The sequence below is a fragment of the Musca autumnalis genome, unplaced genomic scaffold (assembly GCF_047663935.1).
Source record: "Musca autumnalis isolate F117 unplaced genomic scaffold, ASM4766393v1 scaffold_3, whole genome shotgun sequence".
Taxonomy (NCBI): Eukaryota; Metazoa; Arthropoda; class Insecta; order Diptera; family Muscidae; genus Musca; species Musca autumnalis.
The window spans coordinates 2,346,200-2,365,261 of record NW_027411866.1 but is presented as its reverse complement, the minus strand read 5'-3'; the positions used below and the strand labels follow the sequence as shown (position 1 = coordinate 2,365,261).

Sequence of the window (19,062 nt, the reverse complement as noted above, 5' to 3'; positions counted from 1 at the left end):
CGATCTGCGCCTTCACCTCTTTCCTAGAGTGTCCTTGCAGGACCAGCTATCATTCCCTATTCTGAGGAGACTAAATAGTTAGTCGATCAATTTTCTTTACCTGAGCACAGATTATAGACTATGGAGTAGGCTTGAGCGATTTGTATGGAAGAAAAATATCTTAATGGGCGCTTCGCGTTTGTGATAAAAATTAGTAGCAAATCATTGAAAATGCTTCTGAATTATGGTGAATTAATTATAGTTATACGCTAGGGGGTACCATAATCATTTTTATAAATCATACGCCAGTGGGGATAAAATACCAGAATTTCATAAATATATGACAATAAATAACAAAATGAAGGATGAACAATGTTCAAAAATGCTTTTTACGATGTACTAGAGGGTTTTAAATTACTATGGCTACCATTTTTGTCTTAGTATTGGATCGAAAATCTCAATGGTTTAGAAAAAACGTGACGAATGATGATGAAAAACTTCTAGTCAAAATTGGGTGGGTCGACTTTCATCGTAGACGTATGGTTTAGTGGACTTGTTTGCTCAGTACAACCCAATAATCAGAAACGCGAAGCGCACCTTAAGATGTTCAAATAGCCCCCACCCTACTATAAAGTCCTATATACAGTTTAGAGGGGCTTCTATATGTATATATAAAAGCCCCGTTTAAAACAACTTTTATCAATCAATGGACAGTGTATCTACAGAACACCACTTTAGAGGGACTCCTATATGTAAAAGTACCCTTTACACGGGCCTTTAGGCTGTATCTATCTACAAAAGACAATTTAGAAAGGCTTCTTCTGGGCTGCTTTAGATGACGTTTGTTCTATATAATACCCCTTTAAAGAAGTCTGTAATTAAAGATAATACCGTTAGAAACGATTAATTCTACGTAAGGTTCCTTTAAAGTTACCTCCATCTATAAAATACATCTTTATAGAGACTTAATTCAATGGAAAATCTCTTTGGTGGTGGCTAAGAGTTAAAGCCACGGTAAAGCGTCTGGCTTTCCTGCTTAAGTCATTTACAGCAAAAGAGTAAAAGACAAAGGGCAACCTAGTTCGAGTTTCGTTCGGCAGTTCTTTATTCTTCTATCACAAACAACTTAGACATGAATGCCAAGCTGCTTCTCTACCAAGGACTTACAACTGTTATGATTGTACTTTGCCTGTGAAAATAAACCTTTCCGAACTTTTCAATTTTTTGTTGGCAGTTAACGTTGTGAAGTCATTAAACATAATTATATAGTAGCTTTAACAAGTGTATATAAAAATATGAATGACTAATATTAAATATTTATTGTTATTTTTTTTTGAACAAAACAAATTTAATCATTTTTTATATTTGCCTTATTAAGGCGAAGGTCATTTATAGTGATATTTAATTAATAATTAATTCTCTTTAATTAATTGTCTGTGTTTGCTCTTTTCTTGATTTTACAGCTCTTAGATATGTACAAAGTGGAAGAAGAGGCCTATAAACTACATGGAAAATCTGAATTCTATGCCTAGGATTTGCCAACTGAGGATACCCAACAGAAAAATACGCCAAAACAATAATATTATATTTTTAAACAAACAAAAGTTTTATAATAACACACTTACATAACTACAAACTAATACAAGGGGTCTCATGTAAAATAGAAGAGAGTATTTTTCTATCAAAAGCCAAAGAGAATGAGAATGAACAGCATTTTAGGTATTTTCCTTTAAAAAAGCAAAATCCTAGAACGAAAATCATTTGGCTAAAAAATATCTACAAACCAAAAAAAATGCAATCGAAATATTAATGTTTAAGAAGAACAAAGTTTAGCTGAAAATACATACAAACATATATATATATTATCTAAGTAAAAGAACATAATTTATTTAAATAAGTTTAATGAAATATTTAAATAGCCATAAGTAAAGTTAAATTAAGTTTAACAAAGAAAGAAAAAGAACTAAAATAATTATAATAGATATTTATTAAACAGGAAAATGAAAAAAAACTCAATTAAAAAAAAAAACAAACTGTTAATATTTAAAAACCAAACTAAATAAAAAGTTATTATTAAAACATAAGAAATGTATAGTTTGTATTTTTCAATATTAACAGCCTATAAATAAAAGATATATATGAAAATTCCAAACAAATATACACCGATTATACAAAATATAATAATAATAATAATTTAACAACAACAAAAGAAATCTAGTCAAATTTATAAAAACAACAAAGTAAACTCTATATAAACTTATCCATAAATAATAAAAAAAAACAACAACAGTATTTTGAATGAAAACAAAATATCCCAAAGAGTTTCCGTTTAACCACCTATCTGAGAATTACTTAACCCGGTGGCACGGAATTCATTCCAAATTAAACGGGGTTAGGTAATTCTTTTTTATAATTACAAAAAAAAAAATCAAACAATTTATTATAAACAAATGACCAAATAATGCACCATCATTTAAAGAAATGCCACGCATTCGTTTTAGAAGAAGCGTGAAAGGATAACAGCTGTAGTTGTGGAATAAGTTTAACTAATTAAACAATTTGGTGTAGACCTTATTTACATTAGGCAATTTTACTTGCGGCAATTTTAAATTTATCGAAGAGTGTCGTAAGACTAGCACTTTATTTTTTCAAATTTAATTCGAAACATTGTAAATTGTAAAATTTATTTTACAATTCAAGTATTGCAATTGTAATTCGAAAATAAATGAAATTCATTGAATTACAAATGCATATATTCGAATTACAAATGAAAAATTCTAATTAAAAATTAAATAATACGAATTTAAAATGGAATGTAATGAATTACAAAGAAATTGTCGAATTACAATTGAAATGTTTAGAACAACGCTGAGCACGTCTGTGTGCTAGAAGGAATTTTCTCTTTCTTTTTGGAACAATGTAGACATCAACCTTTATGCATATATTTATTCATATTTTTTTATTAATTTATATTTTGGACAACATTTATGTTAAAAACAATTAACGAAATATCAAGAAAAATGTAAATGTAATTCTCCCTTAAATAGTCTCTTTTATTATTTTGCTCAGCTATGGTTTAGAACAGTGTTCACCAGCGAGCCCGTACTGAGAGCAACTGAGCATACATTACCGTGTGTTTTGGATTGAAAGTTACGATAATTTGCTCTCAGTAGCAGCTCGCTGGTGAACACTGAGCTAGTTCTTTACATTTCCACATCCTCTCTTACCAACAGTCTGCGAATTGTCTCAGGTTAAGATTGTCTAATGTAAAACACAGCCGACCAAGAAGAGGGCACACAAAATTCTCAATATTTGCAACTTTTGACAGTGTGTTAGTAACGGTGTATGCACGCATGCTGCAAAACAAAAACAAATCAAAACATTTGTGTGCTCTTTCGTTGCGTTCGGGTCGTGTGTGTGTGAATTGCCGAAAAACTTCGTAACTTTAACAATATCAAAGCACGACATTGATGTAAAATAAGACAAATAACGGTAAAAATGTCATACCCAAGGAAAACATATTTTGACTTTCCCACTTTCAAAATATTGCAACCCAGCCGAAAGCCTTTGCATCGATACTTATTTCTCAAGCACTGGAAAAATCTCAAATTAGAGACGGGTCTATTTCATATTGATAATTATGGCTGTAGGAATGAATACTACGTTTCAAAGTTGAGGGTGAAGCGACTTACAGCTGGAGAAGTAAACTTGCGAGTCTATGCCACATACAGTTATGCCTTCAAATTTGAATAGTTACTGAGATGACAATACAACAATCCTAGTCATCGGATCGAATAATAAAGGATCCATACTGTGTTTCTCCGTAATATTTTTTTAAAGAATCTCTGGATAAACGTTTTCCAAGAAAACCTTTTCAACTGCCCCGCCAAACCTACTCATCTAACTCCAGTGGATCTGTGGCTACATCCCATCCTGGAACTGGAGATAGACCCAGAGCCATATTGAGCAGCAGAATGAAAATACAAACATATTAATAAACACTGTTACAACAACAACAAAGAAACACATTAACACATAATTGTTGAGGTGACGGCCCCTGGTCGAACCTATCGTTAGCCACCCATAACATACCAGAAGCCTAGAAAGTTGGCAGGGTGGTCCCGTTACTGAAGCCTGACAAGAATGCCAGCACAGGTGAATCGTACAGGCCGATTTCGCTCCTGTCGCCAGTAGCAAAGATCCTAGAGGCACTACTCCTCCCCACGATGAGAAGGTGTTTTCCAGTTGCCCAACATCAACATGGATTTCGGAAAATGCATAGTACTACAACAGCATTAGACGCCATATCCACACATATCAGTAGAGGACTGAATCAGAAAAGGCCGTGCGACCGAACAGTCATGGTGGCTCTTGACCTATTGAAGGCTTTCGATACCGTCAACCATGCCAAGCTGTTCGAGGATATAGAGAAGACTAATCTCCAACCATGTTTGAAACGTTGGGTAATCAACTATATGTGCGGACGCCAGTCGTTTGTGGAATTCCGAAACAAGAAGTCCAAAACCCGTAGAGTGAAACAGGGAGTTCCCCAAGGAGGGGTGATATCTCCGGAACTGTTTAATCTCTACCTTTCTGAAATTCCACACCCTCCAGACGGTATAGAGATCGTGATGTATGCGGATGATTGTACGATCTTGGCGTCGGTGGCGTCGGGTACTATCATCGATGACATATGTGATAGGTTAAATGTCTACATAGCTGACCTAGTGCAGTTCTTACATCTGAGGAATATGAAAATATCCGCCGCTAAATCCACTGCCACACTGTTCGCCACATGGACAGCTGAAATGAGGCTCCCACTGAACATATTGGTCGATGGTGCACTGATTCTGACCACTAACTACCCCAAAATACTGGGTGTAACGTTCGACAGCATGTTTAAGTAGTCCGCGCATGTCACAGCTATTTGCGATAAGATCAGAAGTAGGAACAACGTGCTCAAGTTGCTGGCCGGCAGCACTTGGGGAGCTGACAAAGAAACCTTGTTGAACACCTACAATGCAATAGGCCGGTCTGTGGTAAGCTATGCGGCACCAGCGTGGTCTGCAAAGGTTATCACTTCGCAGTGGAAGAAGATTCAAACCTGCCAAAATGCTGCCCTGAGGACTGCAACAGGGTGCCTGCTCATGACACCAGTGGACCATCTTCATGAGGAGACGAAGATTTTACCAGTGCGTCAACACAATAAGTACCTGCTTGGGTGTTATCGTGGTGAGCCTACCTGTCACGATTTAATGGACAGGCTTCCTCCACCCCGGCACGTCAGGAGAGATCTTCATGATCTAGAGAGAGCGGTCCAAAGGTATAAAAGAGAACCTCTAGACGAACGAGCTTATCAGGCAGGCTTGGATAGCATTCACACTGACATGGTTGCGCCGGCAGTACAGAGATACAGTGTGAATGTCGTACTTGGCAGCAGAAGAACGCCAGCTGCCAAGGCAAACACGAGTGGTTTTAGCCCAGTTAAGATCAGGACAATGCAGCCGCATCAATTCGTATTAGGCCCGAATTGACGCCACGATACCCAACACATGCCCAGCATGTGGATTGGGACCACACGATACACTGCATTTGTTTAGCTACCCAGCTAACCCCACTCACCTGTCTCCTGATTCCTTATGGACGCAACCAGTCCAGTTTGCAGAATTCTTGAATCTGGATACAGTGGAACCTGATAACTGAAATAATACACGAAGGAACACATTTGCGTTGCTACAACAACAACAACAACCTAGAAAACCTGTGCCTGAGAAACAAATTGTATAAAAAATTCTAAATCGTCGTTTCTCTGGACAAAAATTTCCTAAAAAGATCCATCTTTCTCTGAAGTAAAATGTTGCCTTAAAAAAACTATAGACTAAACAAAATTTTGTCTAAAAATATCCACATATCTCCAGACAACTTTTGTCAAAAATGCCACACGTTGTTCTGGTCAAAATTAAGGTGCAGGGAGTTTTGTTTTAAAAATTCCTATGTTTTGTGGGTAAATTTTGTTTCTTCGAAATTCTTTCCTAGAACAACCACAGTTACCCCTTACTAACTTTTTTAGCCACTAAAATAGGTTGTTAAATAAATAACTAGCCACTTAAAGTCGTAACTATTTATTTAACAAAATTTTTGTAGTATATTTATTTTTTTTAATAAATTTAAATTTAGTCAATAAAGACGCAGGTTTCTCTGTATACCAATGTCTAGAAAATTACTCCTAAAGTTGTCCACGTTTCTCTGTGCAAATTTTATCTCTAAAAATACCACGTTTCTCTGGGAACATTTTTGCCTATTTTTTACCTAAAAAATCAGTTTTCTGGAGTTAAATATCGTCTATGAATTCTGCTGTTTCCTTAGACAAATGTTGACCTTGGTTTCCTGTCATTGAAAAGTCGAAAAATACCGCAATATGTAGAATGACAAATGAAAGAGCAATTCCAGAAAATTAGTTCGACCGATCAAAATGACTTTTAACATGGTAAATTCCAGAAGTGGCAAAATTTTCAAGATCTTTATCATATTCTTTATCTTCAGACAAAAGCGAATTCTTTGTCAAGCGTACTATTGTTTTTTACGTCACCTGCAACTCACAGAATCTGACAAGTCATACCACATCTTGAGGAGCATGAGGTATTTTATTTCGAATTCTTATTTCTTATTAGTCTCACTACTTCACAGAAGTTATTTTTTCCACTTCCTTGGCGATTACAATTTTGCAGTTGGTGGCATTAGTTGGTCTATTTGTTGTTTTTTTTTTTAGTTTTAAATAATAAGTAACACTAACACGATTTTTCATAAGCAACAGAAAATACACTGAGAACAAAAATTCTTCCGTAAATAAATAAAAAAATTTCTAACAGATAAAAGCATTTATTTTTCAAAAGAAAGAAATAAAAAAACTTAAAATACATTTAATACAAGGAACAAAAAATAAAACAAAATGTTATTAACAAAACAAGAACTCAAAAACAAAATACATACAAATACATATACAGAATTTGGTTTTTATTGTACTTTACAGATATCAAAGGTGTTTTTCACAGCTTAAAGAAAGAAACATTTATGGAGGGGTGACAAAATGTGGCAAAGTGCAACATCAACGATAACCATTGATTTGCAGAATGTGAATTCATGAATATTAAAAGAAATGTATCTTCAAAAAATTAAGCTTAACGTTGTCTAGAGCATGAGACATTTTTTGCAAATTATATATTGCTATTGCTAATTTCTAACTAACAAATTTACCCAATGTGCGGCCATGCTTGAAAGTGGTTTGTTTAGCCAAACATTTTTACTAAATATTTTTTATTTCAAAAATTCCATATAAAATAGTTTAGCCTCCAGAATCGAAAAAACACACTGCATTTGAAAAATCAAAGTTCGATGATAAGCTTAGAAGCATTGCCAAGATAAGCTCTTCCTACAGCAACCGATATGCCTCATGAGCTTAACTGTAAGTATTTGATATTCCTTTCGCTGATGTTTTGTCACCTTTTCAAAAAAATAAAAACATTTTTATGAAACATATTTTTTTTTTAATTTTAATGCTTAAAGCTTCTATGAAAATAACAGAAATAATATTAATAACACTCTTTTGTAATGGAAACCATATAATAATTTGCCACTTTGCAACAAAACAAAAATTATAAAAACAACAAACCTTGGATTAACTTTTATATGTGATACATAAATCTAATATTTCTAATTTAAAGAAAAAAAACCTAATAATTTTGACTTGAAACAAAGCAAAATAAACAAAGTAATCTATAATATAATTTCTAAATATTTCTATTGTTTTCTAAAAAAAAAAAAACTAAATAAATTAATGAAAACAATAATAACAAATATAACAAAAAGAACAACCTGCGCTGCGTATGAACTTATGAAAAATTCAAATACCAAAAAAAACACAAAAAATGTTTTCTTTAATGAAAAAAAGAAAAAAATAATTAAAGAAAATTATTTTACCGAGAACAAAAAAAGGAAAAAAAACAACATTTCCACATAATTTTCACATTTATTGTAAACGAATTTGCTTAAGGGCAATTAAAATAAAAACACACATAACTCGCATATAAATAATATTTTTTTTTTTAATTTTTATGATTTTCCTTTTTCGTTCCTATCAAAAAACCTACTAAAACTTAATATATAAACCCATTGTAAAAGTTATAAGCAAAGCGAAATAATATGAACAGAATCTATTTATTTAGTTACCTGTGTAAGCTTATCAAAAAGGTATTATAAAGCAAAACAAAAAACAAGAAGAAGGAAAGAAAGAAAGAAACATGGCAAAATGTACCACTCTCAGAAAACATAATCTATTATTAAGTAAGAAAACAAGGCTAAAAGAAACACTTATAGAAAATATTAAGAAGCAAAGAAAAAAATTATAAAAAAACCGATTACATTCAAAGAAAATATTGCGATTTTTATTTAAAACAGGGAAGGGAAGTATCAGTTTGAAATATATGTATATGCCCTAAACAATTTTTTGTGCGGATTGTTTAAATTTCTACTCTTCTATACCGAATTTAGCGTTAAAAATCTAGCACCCATTCTACAATTCCACACCCACCGAACGACATTGAAAGGGTTCTTCTAAAGACCCTTTCTATAAGAAAGGGTGCTTCTAAAGACTCTTTCTATAAGAAAGGGTTCTTCTAAAGAGAAGGGGTGCTTCTAAAGACCTTTTCTATAATAAAGGGTTCTTCTAAAGACCCATTCTATAAGAAAGGGTGCTTCTAAAGACTCTTTCTATAAGAAAGGGTTCTTCTAAAGAGAAGGGGTGCTTGTAAAGACCTTTTCTATAATAAAGGGTTCTTCTAAAGAGAAGGGGTGCTTCTATAGACCTTTTCTACATGAAAGGGTGCTTCTAAAGACCCTTTCTACACGAAAGGGTGCTTCTAAAGACCCTTTCTATAAGAAAGAGGTTCTTCTAAAGACACTTTCTATAAGAAAGGATTCTTCTAAAGACCGTTTCTATAAGAAAGGTTTCTTCTAAAGACCCTTTCTATAAGAGAGGGTGCTTCTAAAGACCCTTTCTATAAGAAAGGGTGCTTCTAAAGACCCTTTCTATAAGAAAGGGTGCTTCTAAAGACCCTTTCTATAAGCAAGGGTGCTTCTAAAGACCCTTTCTATAAGCAAGGGTGCTTCTAAAGACCCTTTCTATAAGCAAGGGTGCTTCTAAAGAACCATTCTATAAGCAAGGGTGCTTTTAATAGAAAGGGTGCTTCTAATAGAAAGGGTGCTTCTAAAGATCCTTCATGTAAAAAAGGGTGCTTCTAAAGACCCTTTCTATAAGAAAGGGTGCTTCTAAAGACCCTTTCTATAAGAAAGGGTGCTTCTAAAGACCCTTTCTATAAAAAATGGTGCTTCTAAATACCCTTTCTACAAGAAAGGGCTAAAGACCCTTTCTATTAAAAAGAGTTGCTTTCTATAAGAAAGGGTTCTTCTAAAGACCGTTTTTATAAGAAAGGTTTCTTCTAAAGACCCTTTCTATAAGAGAGGGTGCTTCTAAAGACCCTTTCTATAAGAAAGGGTGCTTCTAAAGACCCTTTCTATAAGAAATGGTGCTTCTAAAGACCCTTTCTATAAGAAAGGGTGCTTCTAAAGACCCTTTCTATAAGAAAGGGTGCTTCTAAAGACCCTTTCTCTAAGAAAGGGTGCTTCTAAAGACCCTTTCTATAAGCAAGGGTGCTTCTAAAGACCCCTTCTATAAGCAAGGGTGCTTCTAAAGACCCTTTCTATAAGCAAGGGTGCTTCTAAAGACCCCTTCTATAAGCAAGGGTGCTTCTAAAGACCCTTTCTATAAAAAATGGTGCTTCTAAATACCCTTTCTACAAGATAGGGCTAAAGACCCTTTCTATTAAAAAGAGTTGCTTTCTATAAGAAAGGGTTCTTCTAAAGACCGTTTTTATAAGAAAGGGTTCTTCTAAAGATCCTTTCTATAAGAAAGGGGTTTTCTAAAGACCCTTTCTATAAGAAAAAGTTCTTCTAGAGACCCTTTCTATATGAAAGGGTCTTCTGAAAACCCTTTCTGTATGAAAGGGCGCTTCTAAAGACCCTTTCTTAAGAAAGGGTGCTTCTAAAGACCCTTTCTATAAGAAAGTGTGCTTCCAAAGACCCTTTCTATAAGAAAGGGTGCTTCTAAAGACCCTTCCTATAAGCAAGGGTGCTTCTAAAGACCCTTTCTATAAGCAAGGGTGCTTCTTAAGACCCTTTCTATAAGCAAGCGTGCTTCTAAAGACCCTTTCTATAAGCAAGGGCGCTTCTAAAGACCCTTTCTATAAGCAAGGGTGCTTCTAATAGAAAGGGTGCTTCTAAAGACCCTTTCTATCAGAAAGGGTGCTTGTAGAGATCCTTTCTATAAGAAAAGGGTTCTTTTAAAGATCCTTTCTACAAGACAGGGTTCTTCTAAAGACCCATTCTATAGGAAAGGGTTCTTCTAAAGACCGTTTCTACAAGGAAGGGTTCTTCTAACGACCGTTTCTATAAGAAAGGGTTCTTCTAAAGTCCCTTTCCATAAGAAAGGGTTCTTCTAAAGACCCATTCTATAAGAAAGGGTTCTTCTAAAGACCCTTTCTTCTAAAGAGAAAGGGTGTTTCTAAAGACACATTCTATAAGAAATACCCTTTATATAAGAAAGGGTTCTTCTAAAGACCCTTTCTATAAGAAAGACTCTTTCTATAAGAAGGGGTTCTTCTAAAGACCCTTTCTATCAGAAAGGGTGCTTCTAAAGACCATGAAAGGGTGCTTCTAAAGATCATGAAAGGGTGCTTCTAAAGACCCTTTCTACAAGAAAGGGTGCTTCTCAAGACCCCTTCTACAAGAAATGTGCTTCTCAAGACCCCTTCTACAAGAAAGGGTGATTCTTGGGACCCTTTCTACAAGAAAGGGTTCTTCTAAAGAAAAAGAGTGTTTCTAAACACCCTTTGTATAAGAAAAGGTGCTTCTAAAGACCCTTTCTATAAGAAAGACTCTTTCTATAAGAAGGGGTTCTTCTTAAGACCCTTTCTATAGGAAAGGGTTCTTCTAAAGACCCTTTCTAAAAGAAAGCGTGCTTCTAAAGAACCTTTTTATAAGAAAGGGTGCTTCTAAAGACCCTTTCTACATGAAAGGGTGTTTCTAAAGACCCTTTCTACACGAAAGAGTGACTCTAAAGACCCTTGTTATAAGAGGTGCTTCTAAGGACCCTTTCTACAAGAAAGGGTGCTTCTAAAGACCCTTTCTATAAGAAAGGGTGCTTCTAAAGACCCTTTCTAAAAGAAAAGGTACTTCTAAAGACCCTTTCTATAAGAAAAGGTGCTTCTAAAGACCCTTTCTATAATAAAGGGTGCTTCTAAAGACCCTTTATATAAGAAAGGGTTCTTCTAAAGAACCTTTCTATAAGAAAGACCCTTTCTAAAAGAACGATTTCTTCTAAAGACCCTTTTTCTATAAGAAAGCGTGCTTCTAAATATCTTTTCTTCAAAAAAAGGGTGCATCTAGGACCCTATCCACAAGAAAGGTTCTTCTTAGGTCCCTAAAATGCGCTTCATAAGACCCATTCTATATGAAAGGGTGCTTAAGATACATTGCAAACTGCTCCATAATATATGAACTTCTATAGGAAAGGGTTCTTATGACGAAATAAGTATCGCAAAATGCCCCAGATTGTCAAAGAAAATGCGGTAAAACTCATCTCGTTGCTATGGACATACGAAAAGCCATTGCGGGTCACACACTGCACAGCAATGAGGGACCATAGATATCAAATGTTATCTGCGAATATCTTGTATAGGATAATGAAACAGAATAGTGTTATTTTGAGCGCGTAATTTTATATTAAACGTTTTAAAGCTCATATTGCCCATATGGACAATATGTATGTGTGTCTTGTTTAACGTTATACCACGTTATACCTACCCAAAGTTGAAATAAACGCTTTAAGCAAAATAACGCAGCTGCTTATCAAACAGCTGTTGGAAAGCTCTGTGACGTACATACATATGTATGTATCTGCCAAGCAACCAGACGGATAAGAAAGAACGACCATAGTTCATAAAAGAAACAAAAGTGTAAACAGCGGACAAATACATGATATTCGATTAAAAACAAAATAATTTCGGATAACTCCAAACCTAGTAAAGAAGTACATTTGGCAAAAATGTCAACATTTGGCCCAGAATTTGAAAAAACATGGCCCACAGCCGAAACACAGCTACAGCTAAGCAATTTTGGTAAGAAACTCTTAAAACAATGCGAAGAGATCAAGAAGCCCGAACAAAATGAAGTGGATATAAATGCATTTAAATTGAAATCTTCAAATTTCCCATTGGAGGTAAGTTTTCTGAAATTTGGCTCCGATTTTCAGTGTTTATTTTCCTCCGTATTTTTTTTACAGTTTGGTACCAATACCTGTCGCATTATGAGTCAACCCAAAGACCGCTATCCCAACATCGAAAAACAAATTGTCTCAGCTTATCCCGTGATCCATGAAAGAGTTTTACAATTGTATTTGGACTTCTTGGAGCATAAATGTCAATACGGTAAGTACAATTATTAAAATAAATAACGAAGTGAAAACTTAATTTCACAATTTGTTGATATGTTATCCATAACAAATGACCACCGCTACGAGCACATAAACCATACATATTCAACTGCTACTGTGAGTAATTTAACGGTAAGAGAGAACAATGTCAAATGTGGAAAGGGAAGTTTATAAACAGTATATGAGAAATGGGGGAGAACGAAAGTAAATGCATTGCCAACCTATTGTATTACAGTAGCGGTGTTCACTTCAAAGATTTTGATTAGAAAAAATAAAATGAGTAACATACTGATGAAATTTATTAAACCCTTATAAGATACGCCCGAATAAATTTTTGAGGCAATTATTATAAATTATCATTGATTATTATGATTTGAGTTACCGACAAAAATCGGTAACAATAAAACGCAAAATTATGAATGAAAAGTGTCAATAAAAGGTGACAGCAGTGTTGCCATCGGTTGAATTTAGCAACAGCTTTATGTTGGTTGTTCACTTACCAAAAAAAAATCGTTAATTACCGAAATTATAAGCATTTTAATTTTACCGATGTTTGTGGGTAAATCGAAAAATGAGTTACAGAATTCCACTACAGATTCATAGTTTTTAGCTGTAACTAATTTTCTGGCTTTGAAACTTAAACGCTTATAAAATGACCCAAGATAATTTTTCAAATAATAACGCCTATTTTTCAAATATCTTTAGGAAATACCATTGAGAAGGAAATTTATCAAAATCTCACATTAACCGGTTTCATACAACGTCTTCTGAAACAAAGGTGTGCCAGTTTCTTTGGCAAAAATGATAAATATCTTTTGCTAACTTCCGAAAGAGGATGCAGTGGATTTATGGATGTCGGCACAACAAATGAAAAGCCGCCATTGCTTTTAAAGAATGTCTTGAGCTATGATGAAATAAAGGTATGTCCGTCCATACAAGTCTTTATAATTTTGGATATTTTTTTTTTCAAAATTTTGAACCCTCTTTTCAGCTTTCTGCCTTGTTATCGGTTTCCTCATACTCGGAGCTAATTAACAACGGTAATCGTCAAAATTGTGGAGTTATAGAGAAAAATAAATCCCTCATAGAACGAGAAGGTGTTGTTATTGGAATAATTGGAGCCCGTCTCACCAGAAGAGATGTTATGGAATTTCAAGATATTGTCATAGCTAAAACACAAAATACCAAAGAAAATGGTTATGGTTTCCCCTTGGATGAAGAACCTGATAACAGACCAAAAGATTATCGCCATATTTGGAAGAAATTTTATGAAGAACCGGATTTTCTATTTAGCGAAGTCAAAAAGGATGATAAACGATTTGGTGCAGCTAAAAATCAAAATGATATTTTCGACAATCTTTTGATGAAGAAACGCTATACGATTTCCTTTGATACCTTGTTATTGGAGAGTAATGAACGTGCCAAGGCGGCGGGTAAACAGGCCTATGTTCATGTTGTGGGTATTGGTTTAGGTGTATGGAAAGCAGCCGAACATCAGGAAAAAATCTTTTTGGAAGCATTTACGCAACGCATAAAATATCTGTTGCCGAAATTGAATAACATTGATGTTTTACATTTCTCATGGTTCCACCTCAATGAATGGGGCGAATTGAAAAACGGTAAAGTTTTTAAATCGGAAACTCATCCTTCGGGTGGTGTAAAATGTTTAATTTCGAAAAGAAATCCTGCCGATAAACTGAATACACCAGAAACGGAAAATATGCTATTGGTTATTTCGTATGCTTGGGATGGTAATGCATTGCCAGGGAATGAATTTTGGATGGTACATAACAAATTTTATGAACATTAACATATTTATTACCTCATAATTGTTATGCTTTTATTTTTAGAAAATGTTAAAATCAACTGGAGACTCTTCTACGGCTTGCAGTACTCTGATAACAGAACTCCACAATCCCCACATCAATTCGGAATGGGTAAATGGTGATAATTTACATATAGCCAGCGAAGAATATGGTATCATACATATAGCCGATTATGTAAAAAAGAAAATGCCTGAATAGAGGTAAACAAAAGATGAAGATAATGGAAAATTACACCCACCTGCATAATGGAAAAAGGCAAGGCAGATTGAACAGGTAACCTATTCGTCGAATACCACTAACAACAAAACATTTAAATGTCAAAATTTGTTATGTTTTTGTATGAAGAATTCCGTTTACAACAACTTTGTAAATCGGCTACCTAATTCAATGTGTCTTGGAAAAATGTTTTTATATGAAGTGCAATAATTAATATGCAAACCATACACTTATGATCTTGTAAATAAAATATAAATAAATGTAAATATACTAATCGATCAACTGATTTATTGTGGGTGTCACTCAAAATGATGTATGGAGAACCACTTTAGACAAAAAGGTAGATAAAAATGTGAAAATAGCTGAAATAGGGTTATACGGGAACCCTATGTAGACAAACGTGGATCTATATACACAGATTTCTCTGAAAATATTTTCTTACATCTGGAAACACAAAATCCCAAATTACAACCAATTATCATAGAAATCCGACAACAATACATTTGTTACTGTAAATTACAAAGTTTCGTCATCGTCAAAGTGAAAATATATGGAAATAGAATATTAAGTGAGAAACTCGTTTGGAAGTGAGTTAGTTTCTCACTTAATATTGCTTGCTGGGTATCTTCCAATAATCATTGTGTACCTATTTTGATAAAGCTTTTATAGATACGTACTCGTATGTATGTATGTAACACTTTGTTGCTGCACTAAAAATCTTCACATATGGTAGCAAATTTACTCAGTTCAAGTTCAATGCTGAAACGTACAACATACATAAAGAATAAAGAGAGCTTTAATTCCAATAAACAAACAAATTAATTACAAAGAATTTGAAGAAAGATGTCAAAATTTGGTTCTGAATTTGAACAGGTATGGCCTAAAGCCGGTACCGGTCTAATATTAAGTGAATTTGGAAAGAAACTTTTGAAAGAATGTGAAAATATCAAACAACCCCATAACATCGAAGTAGATGTGGAGGCATTTATGAAGAAATCTTCCGAATTTCCATTGGAGGTAATTTAAAACTTGTTTATATTGAACATTTTTACAAATAAAAAAAAATAAAAATGTGTAAAAACATACATTTTTTGTTTGTCTCCAAAATAGTTTGGCTCTAACAACTGTAGAGTTATGAGTCAACCCATGGATCGTTTACCCAACGTTAAAAAACAAATTGCATCAGCTTACCCTGTTATACATGAAAGGGTATTGCAATTGTATTTGGATTTTTTGGAATATAAATGCCAGTATGGTGAGTTAATGTGTGTGTTCGTTTACTCAAAATTTGTACAAATTGTTAGTGGATGTTGTTAATACAATGCAAAAGACCTTAGCCGATTACAAAAAGTTACTGAACTTGTACAAATTGTTGAGTAAACGAATTAAGTGTGTGGAGTTGAGTGTGGTAACTAAGAAACTCAATATAAAATGTCAAAAAATACAAGTTAATAAATATTTTGTTCTGGCAAAAGACTATATGAGGTTAGTTTTTAATGGGAACCATTATTCCCAGATAAAAATGTCGACGAAAATATTGCCATTTTCCCCAAAAAACGTCTTCGAAATTCTTTGAGTTTTCGGGTTTGAGTCTCTTGATCGTGGAAAAATTGAGTAATCCGTCGTCTATAAATTCATTAGTCTATGCTTGAGAATTGTACCAATGGTGTTCAAATTAAATTTAAGAGGGTTTTGCGAATGTCATTTTTCTCGATTTTTTTCTTAATTTATTTACTATTTTACAAAATCGGATTTAAAATAGTCCTTTAAATAAATTATTATCAAATAAAAGCAAAAAATACATAAACGTTTATATGTTGTTGAATTAAAAAATTAAGAGTTTTGTGCAGCAACCACCAGTGGATGCTCGTGCACACGGCTGTTTTGAACAGACGTTTAAGACATCAGACGTTTGGTTTGCTAGGTCTGCAGCATATAGAAAAAGTCTCTATCCTGATGTACTACAATGTTATACTAAAATGCTGTCCAACATGTATATAATGAATGAATTACGTTAATTACCTTGTCATTACGTGAATTACCCCTTTATTATTAAAACATTCAGGACATCCAAAAGAAAAGGCTCTGTACAAAAATATGTCTTTGGAAGAATTTGTACAGCGCTTATTAACCAAACGATGTGTAATGTTTGCTGATCCTGAGGATGCTTATATACTTCTCAATGGTAAAACGGGTTATGGTTCCGGTTGCATACCGTCTAATCCAGAAGAACATGAAGAAGTATATAGCGGCGACTACGATCTAATTGGCACAGATAAAGAAAACGAACCATTGGTATTGAACGATTGTCTGTCATATGATGAAATTAAGGTGAATAAAATATTTCAGTTGCCATTCCGAAGTGTATTTAATTCGCCTCTGCTCTGTATTAGCTTTCAGCTTTTCTTTCGGTCTCTTCCCATAGTGAACTAATCAACAATGGCGCCCGTGACAATATGGCCGTTATAGAAAAAGACCACAGCAAAATTGAACGCGAAGGTGTGGTTATTGGTTTAATTGGTGCTCGTTTTCAACGAGCATTCGTTATGGAATATCAGGATATATTCATCACCCCTGAGCAAAATATTGAAAAGAGGGGTTATGGAGCCAGAAACTCTTCCGATTGTTCACTAGCCAAAAGAAAGTGCTATGATGGAAACACCCCTGAAATGCTTCAGGCCATAGAATATCGCAAAATCTGGGAGAAATTCTATGAGGAGCCCAGCTATCTTCATTGTAATGTCCAAAAAGACAATCAACGATTTGGTAATGCTGATTGTTTTGATTTAACGGATATTTTTGATAATGTTGTTATGAAAAAACGTTTCACAATTTCATTCGATACTTTGCTATTGGAGGCCCAGGCAAGGGCGGCCCACTTAAACAAACAAGCGTATGTTCATATTGTGGGCATAGGATTGGGAGTGTGGCGTGGTGCTGTACAACAAACTGAAATTTTTTTGGAAACTTTCCATCAAAGAGTTTTAGAACTCTTACCCAAACTCAATAATATTGGAGTTTTACATTTCGTCTGGTTCGGAGTGGACCAATGTGGAGATTTGAAACACAATGGTTTCATAGCATCACCATCACATCCGCTGGGTGGCATTAGAACTTTTCTAGCAAATCGTAATCCAGCTGACAAACTATTGGAACCAGATTTTGCGAATATGCTTTTGGTTATATCATATGCCTGGGATGGTAATGCATTACCGGGAAATGAATTTTGGGAGGTAAGTTGCGAAAAAATTGGTATGCAGGAATATTTGTTTTCCTTTCAGTACTTCGTAAATGTAATTATCTCCAATTATTTTACAGAAATCCTTGGGTAATTCTAGTGATTCCTCAACGGCTAGCAGTACTTTGATTACCGAACTTCACAATGGCCACATTAACGTAACGTGGGTGTGTGGTAGAAATCTTCATATAGCAAGTGCTGAGCATGGCATAATACATATTAGCGATTATGTGAAAAAGTCAAATGAAGTATCGAAATAATGTTCAACATAAACAGTAATAATGAAAAAGTTACCCAAAAATTAACTATGTATATTGAAGAGTATAATGTTATGTATGTTTCTGAATATTAAATCAGTTTTAGATCTGATTTGTAATTTAACTGATTCACATTAAACTTTTTGAATTTCTAAAAGAAAACGTTGTAAAAAAACAAAAACTTTTGGAGCAGAAATATTCTCTGTTATTGTCTTGATTTTTTTTTTTTTTTTGATTAAAACCAACATTTAAGAAAATGTTAAAAACGGTCAAATGATTTTACCAATCTACCAATCCGTTTGGAAAAGCGGTTTATTATTCACATCGAACATAGCAAGTTCGATCAGATATTTTTTAATCTGCCGATGGTCAATTTTTCATTGATTTTTTGATTTTTGTCGAAAAACATTACAAATATTAAATGTGTCTGCGTTGTTGTTTTTTACATAAATGTTCAGTAAATGAGAATGAATTGAGAGACTTGTTTTGAAATTTTTATTACTGAGAACTTATAATTTTTACTGAAGGAATTTTGTTCAGTAACATTTTGTAGCTTTGACAAAAGTTTGGCAGTTAACAAAAGTTTAAAATATTCAAATATCATAATCGTCAATATTAATCAAATTGAAAATTTGTACTGAATAAGTGTGTCTGCGTACTCGATAATTTGTAATAGTTATTACTGAATGTTGTTTTTTACATAAATGTTCAGTAAAAGAGAATGAATTGAGAAACTTGTTTTGACATTTTTTTTTACTTAGAACTTATAATTTTTACTGAAGGAATTTTGTTCAGTAACATTTTGTAGCTTTAGGCAGTTGTCAAAAGTTTGAAATATTCAAATATCATAATCGTAAATATTAATCAAATTGAATATTTTTACTGAATGTTGTCTTTTTACTTTTTTCCTTTAAAAGGGTATAAAATTCTTAACTCTCTAAAAAGAAGTTAAGACCTGCGTACATAAGCTGCTCTGCCTGATTACCTTGCTTTCCTGCTTCA

At 33.8% G+C, this 19,062-nt stretch overlaps 3 protein-coding genes across 9 annotated transcripts in view; all 3 read left to right on the top strand.

The window, feature by feature from the left end:
• norpA (no receptor potential A) overlaps positions 1-1,939 on the top strand; it is a 136,163-nt gene extending 134,224 nt beyond the window's left edge. For all 6 annotated transcript variants that reach the window (XM_073973763.1, XM_073973766.1, XM_073973764.1 and 3 more), the window contains exon 16: positions 1,443-1,939. In XM_073973763.1, coding sequence (XP_073829864.1) covers positions 1,443-1,511 — 69 coding nt within the window. In that variant the 3' untranslated portion in view covers positions 1,512-1,939. The remainder of the gene's footprint in view (positions 1-1,442) is intronic.
• Positions 1,940-11,950: 10,011 nt separating this feature from the next.
• LOC141399876 (uncharacterized) lies at positions 11,951-14,849 on the top strand. Of its 2 annotated transcripts, XR_012412013.1 has the most exons (6): positions 11,954-12,310; positions 12,374-12,518; positions 13,229-13,443; positions 13,515-14,306; positions 14,374-14,622; positions 14,695-14,849. XR_012412013.1 is itself a non-coding variant. In XM_073979221.1 (5 exons), the coding sequence occupies exons 1-5, from the start codon at positions 12,137-12,139 to the stop codon at positions 14,545-14,547; spliced, it is 1,500 nt and encodes a 499-aa protein (XP_073835322.1). In that variant the 5' UTR covers positions 11,951-12,136; the 3' UTR covers positions 14,548-14,849. The 2 variants fall into 2 exon arrangements, 1 of the variants encoding a protein (XP_073835322.1); XM_073979221.1 differs by having other exon boundaries at positions 11,951-12,310; positions 14,374-14,849.
• A 455-nt stretch (positions 14,850-15,304) lies between these two features.
• Positions 15,305-18,256, top strand: LOC141399875 (uncharacterized). Its single transcript, XM_073979220.1, has 5 exons — positions 15,305-15,582; positions 15,676-15,820; positions 16,631-16,896; positions 16,959-17,798; positions 17,884-18,256. The coding sequence occupies exons 1-5, from the start codon at positions 15,409-15,411 to the stop codon at positions 18,061-18,063; spliced, it is 1,605 nt and encodes a 534-aa protein (XP_073835321.1). The 5' UTR covers positions 15,305-15,408; the 3' UTR covers positions 18,064-18,256.
• The last annotated feature ends 806 nt before the right edge of the window (positions 18,257-19,062 follow it).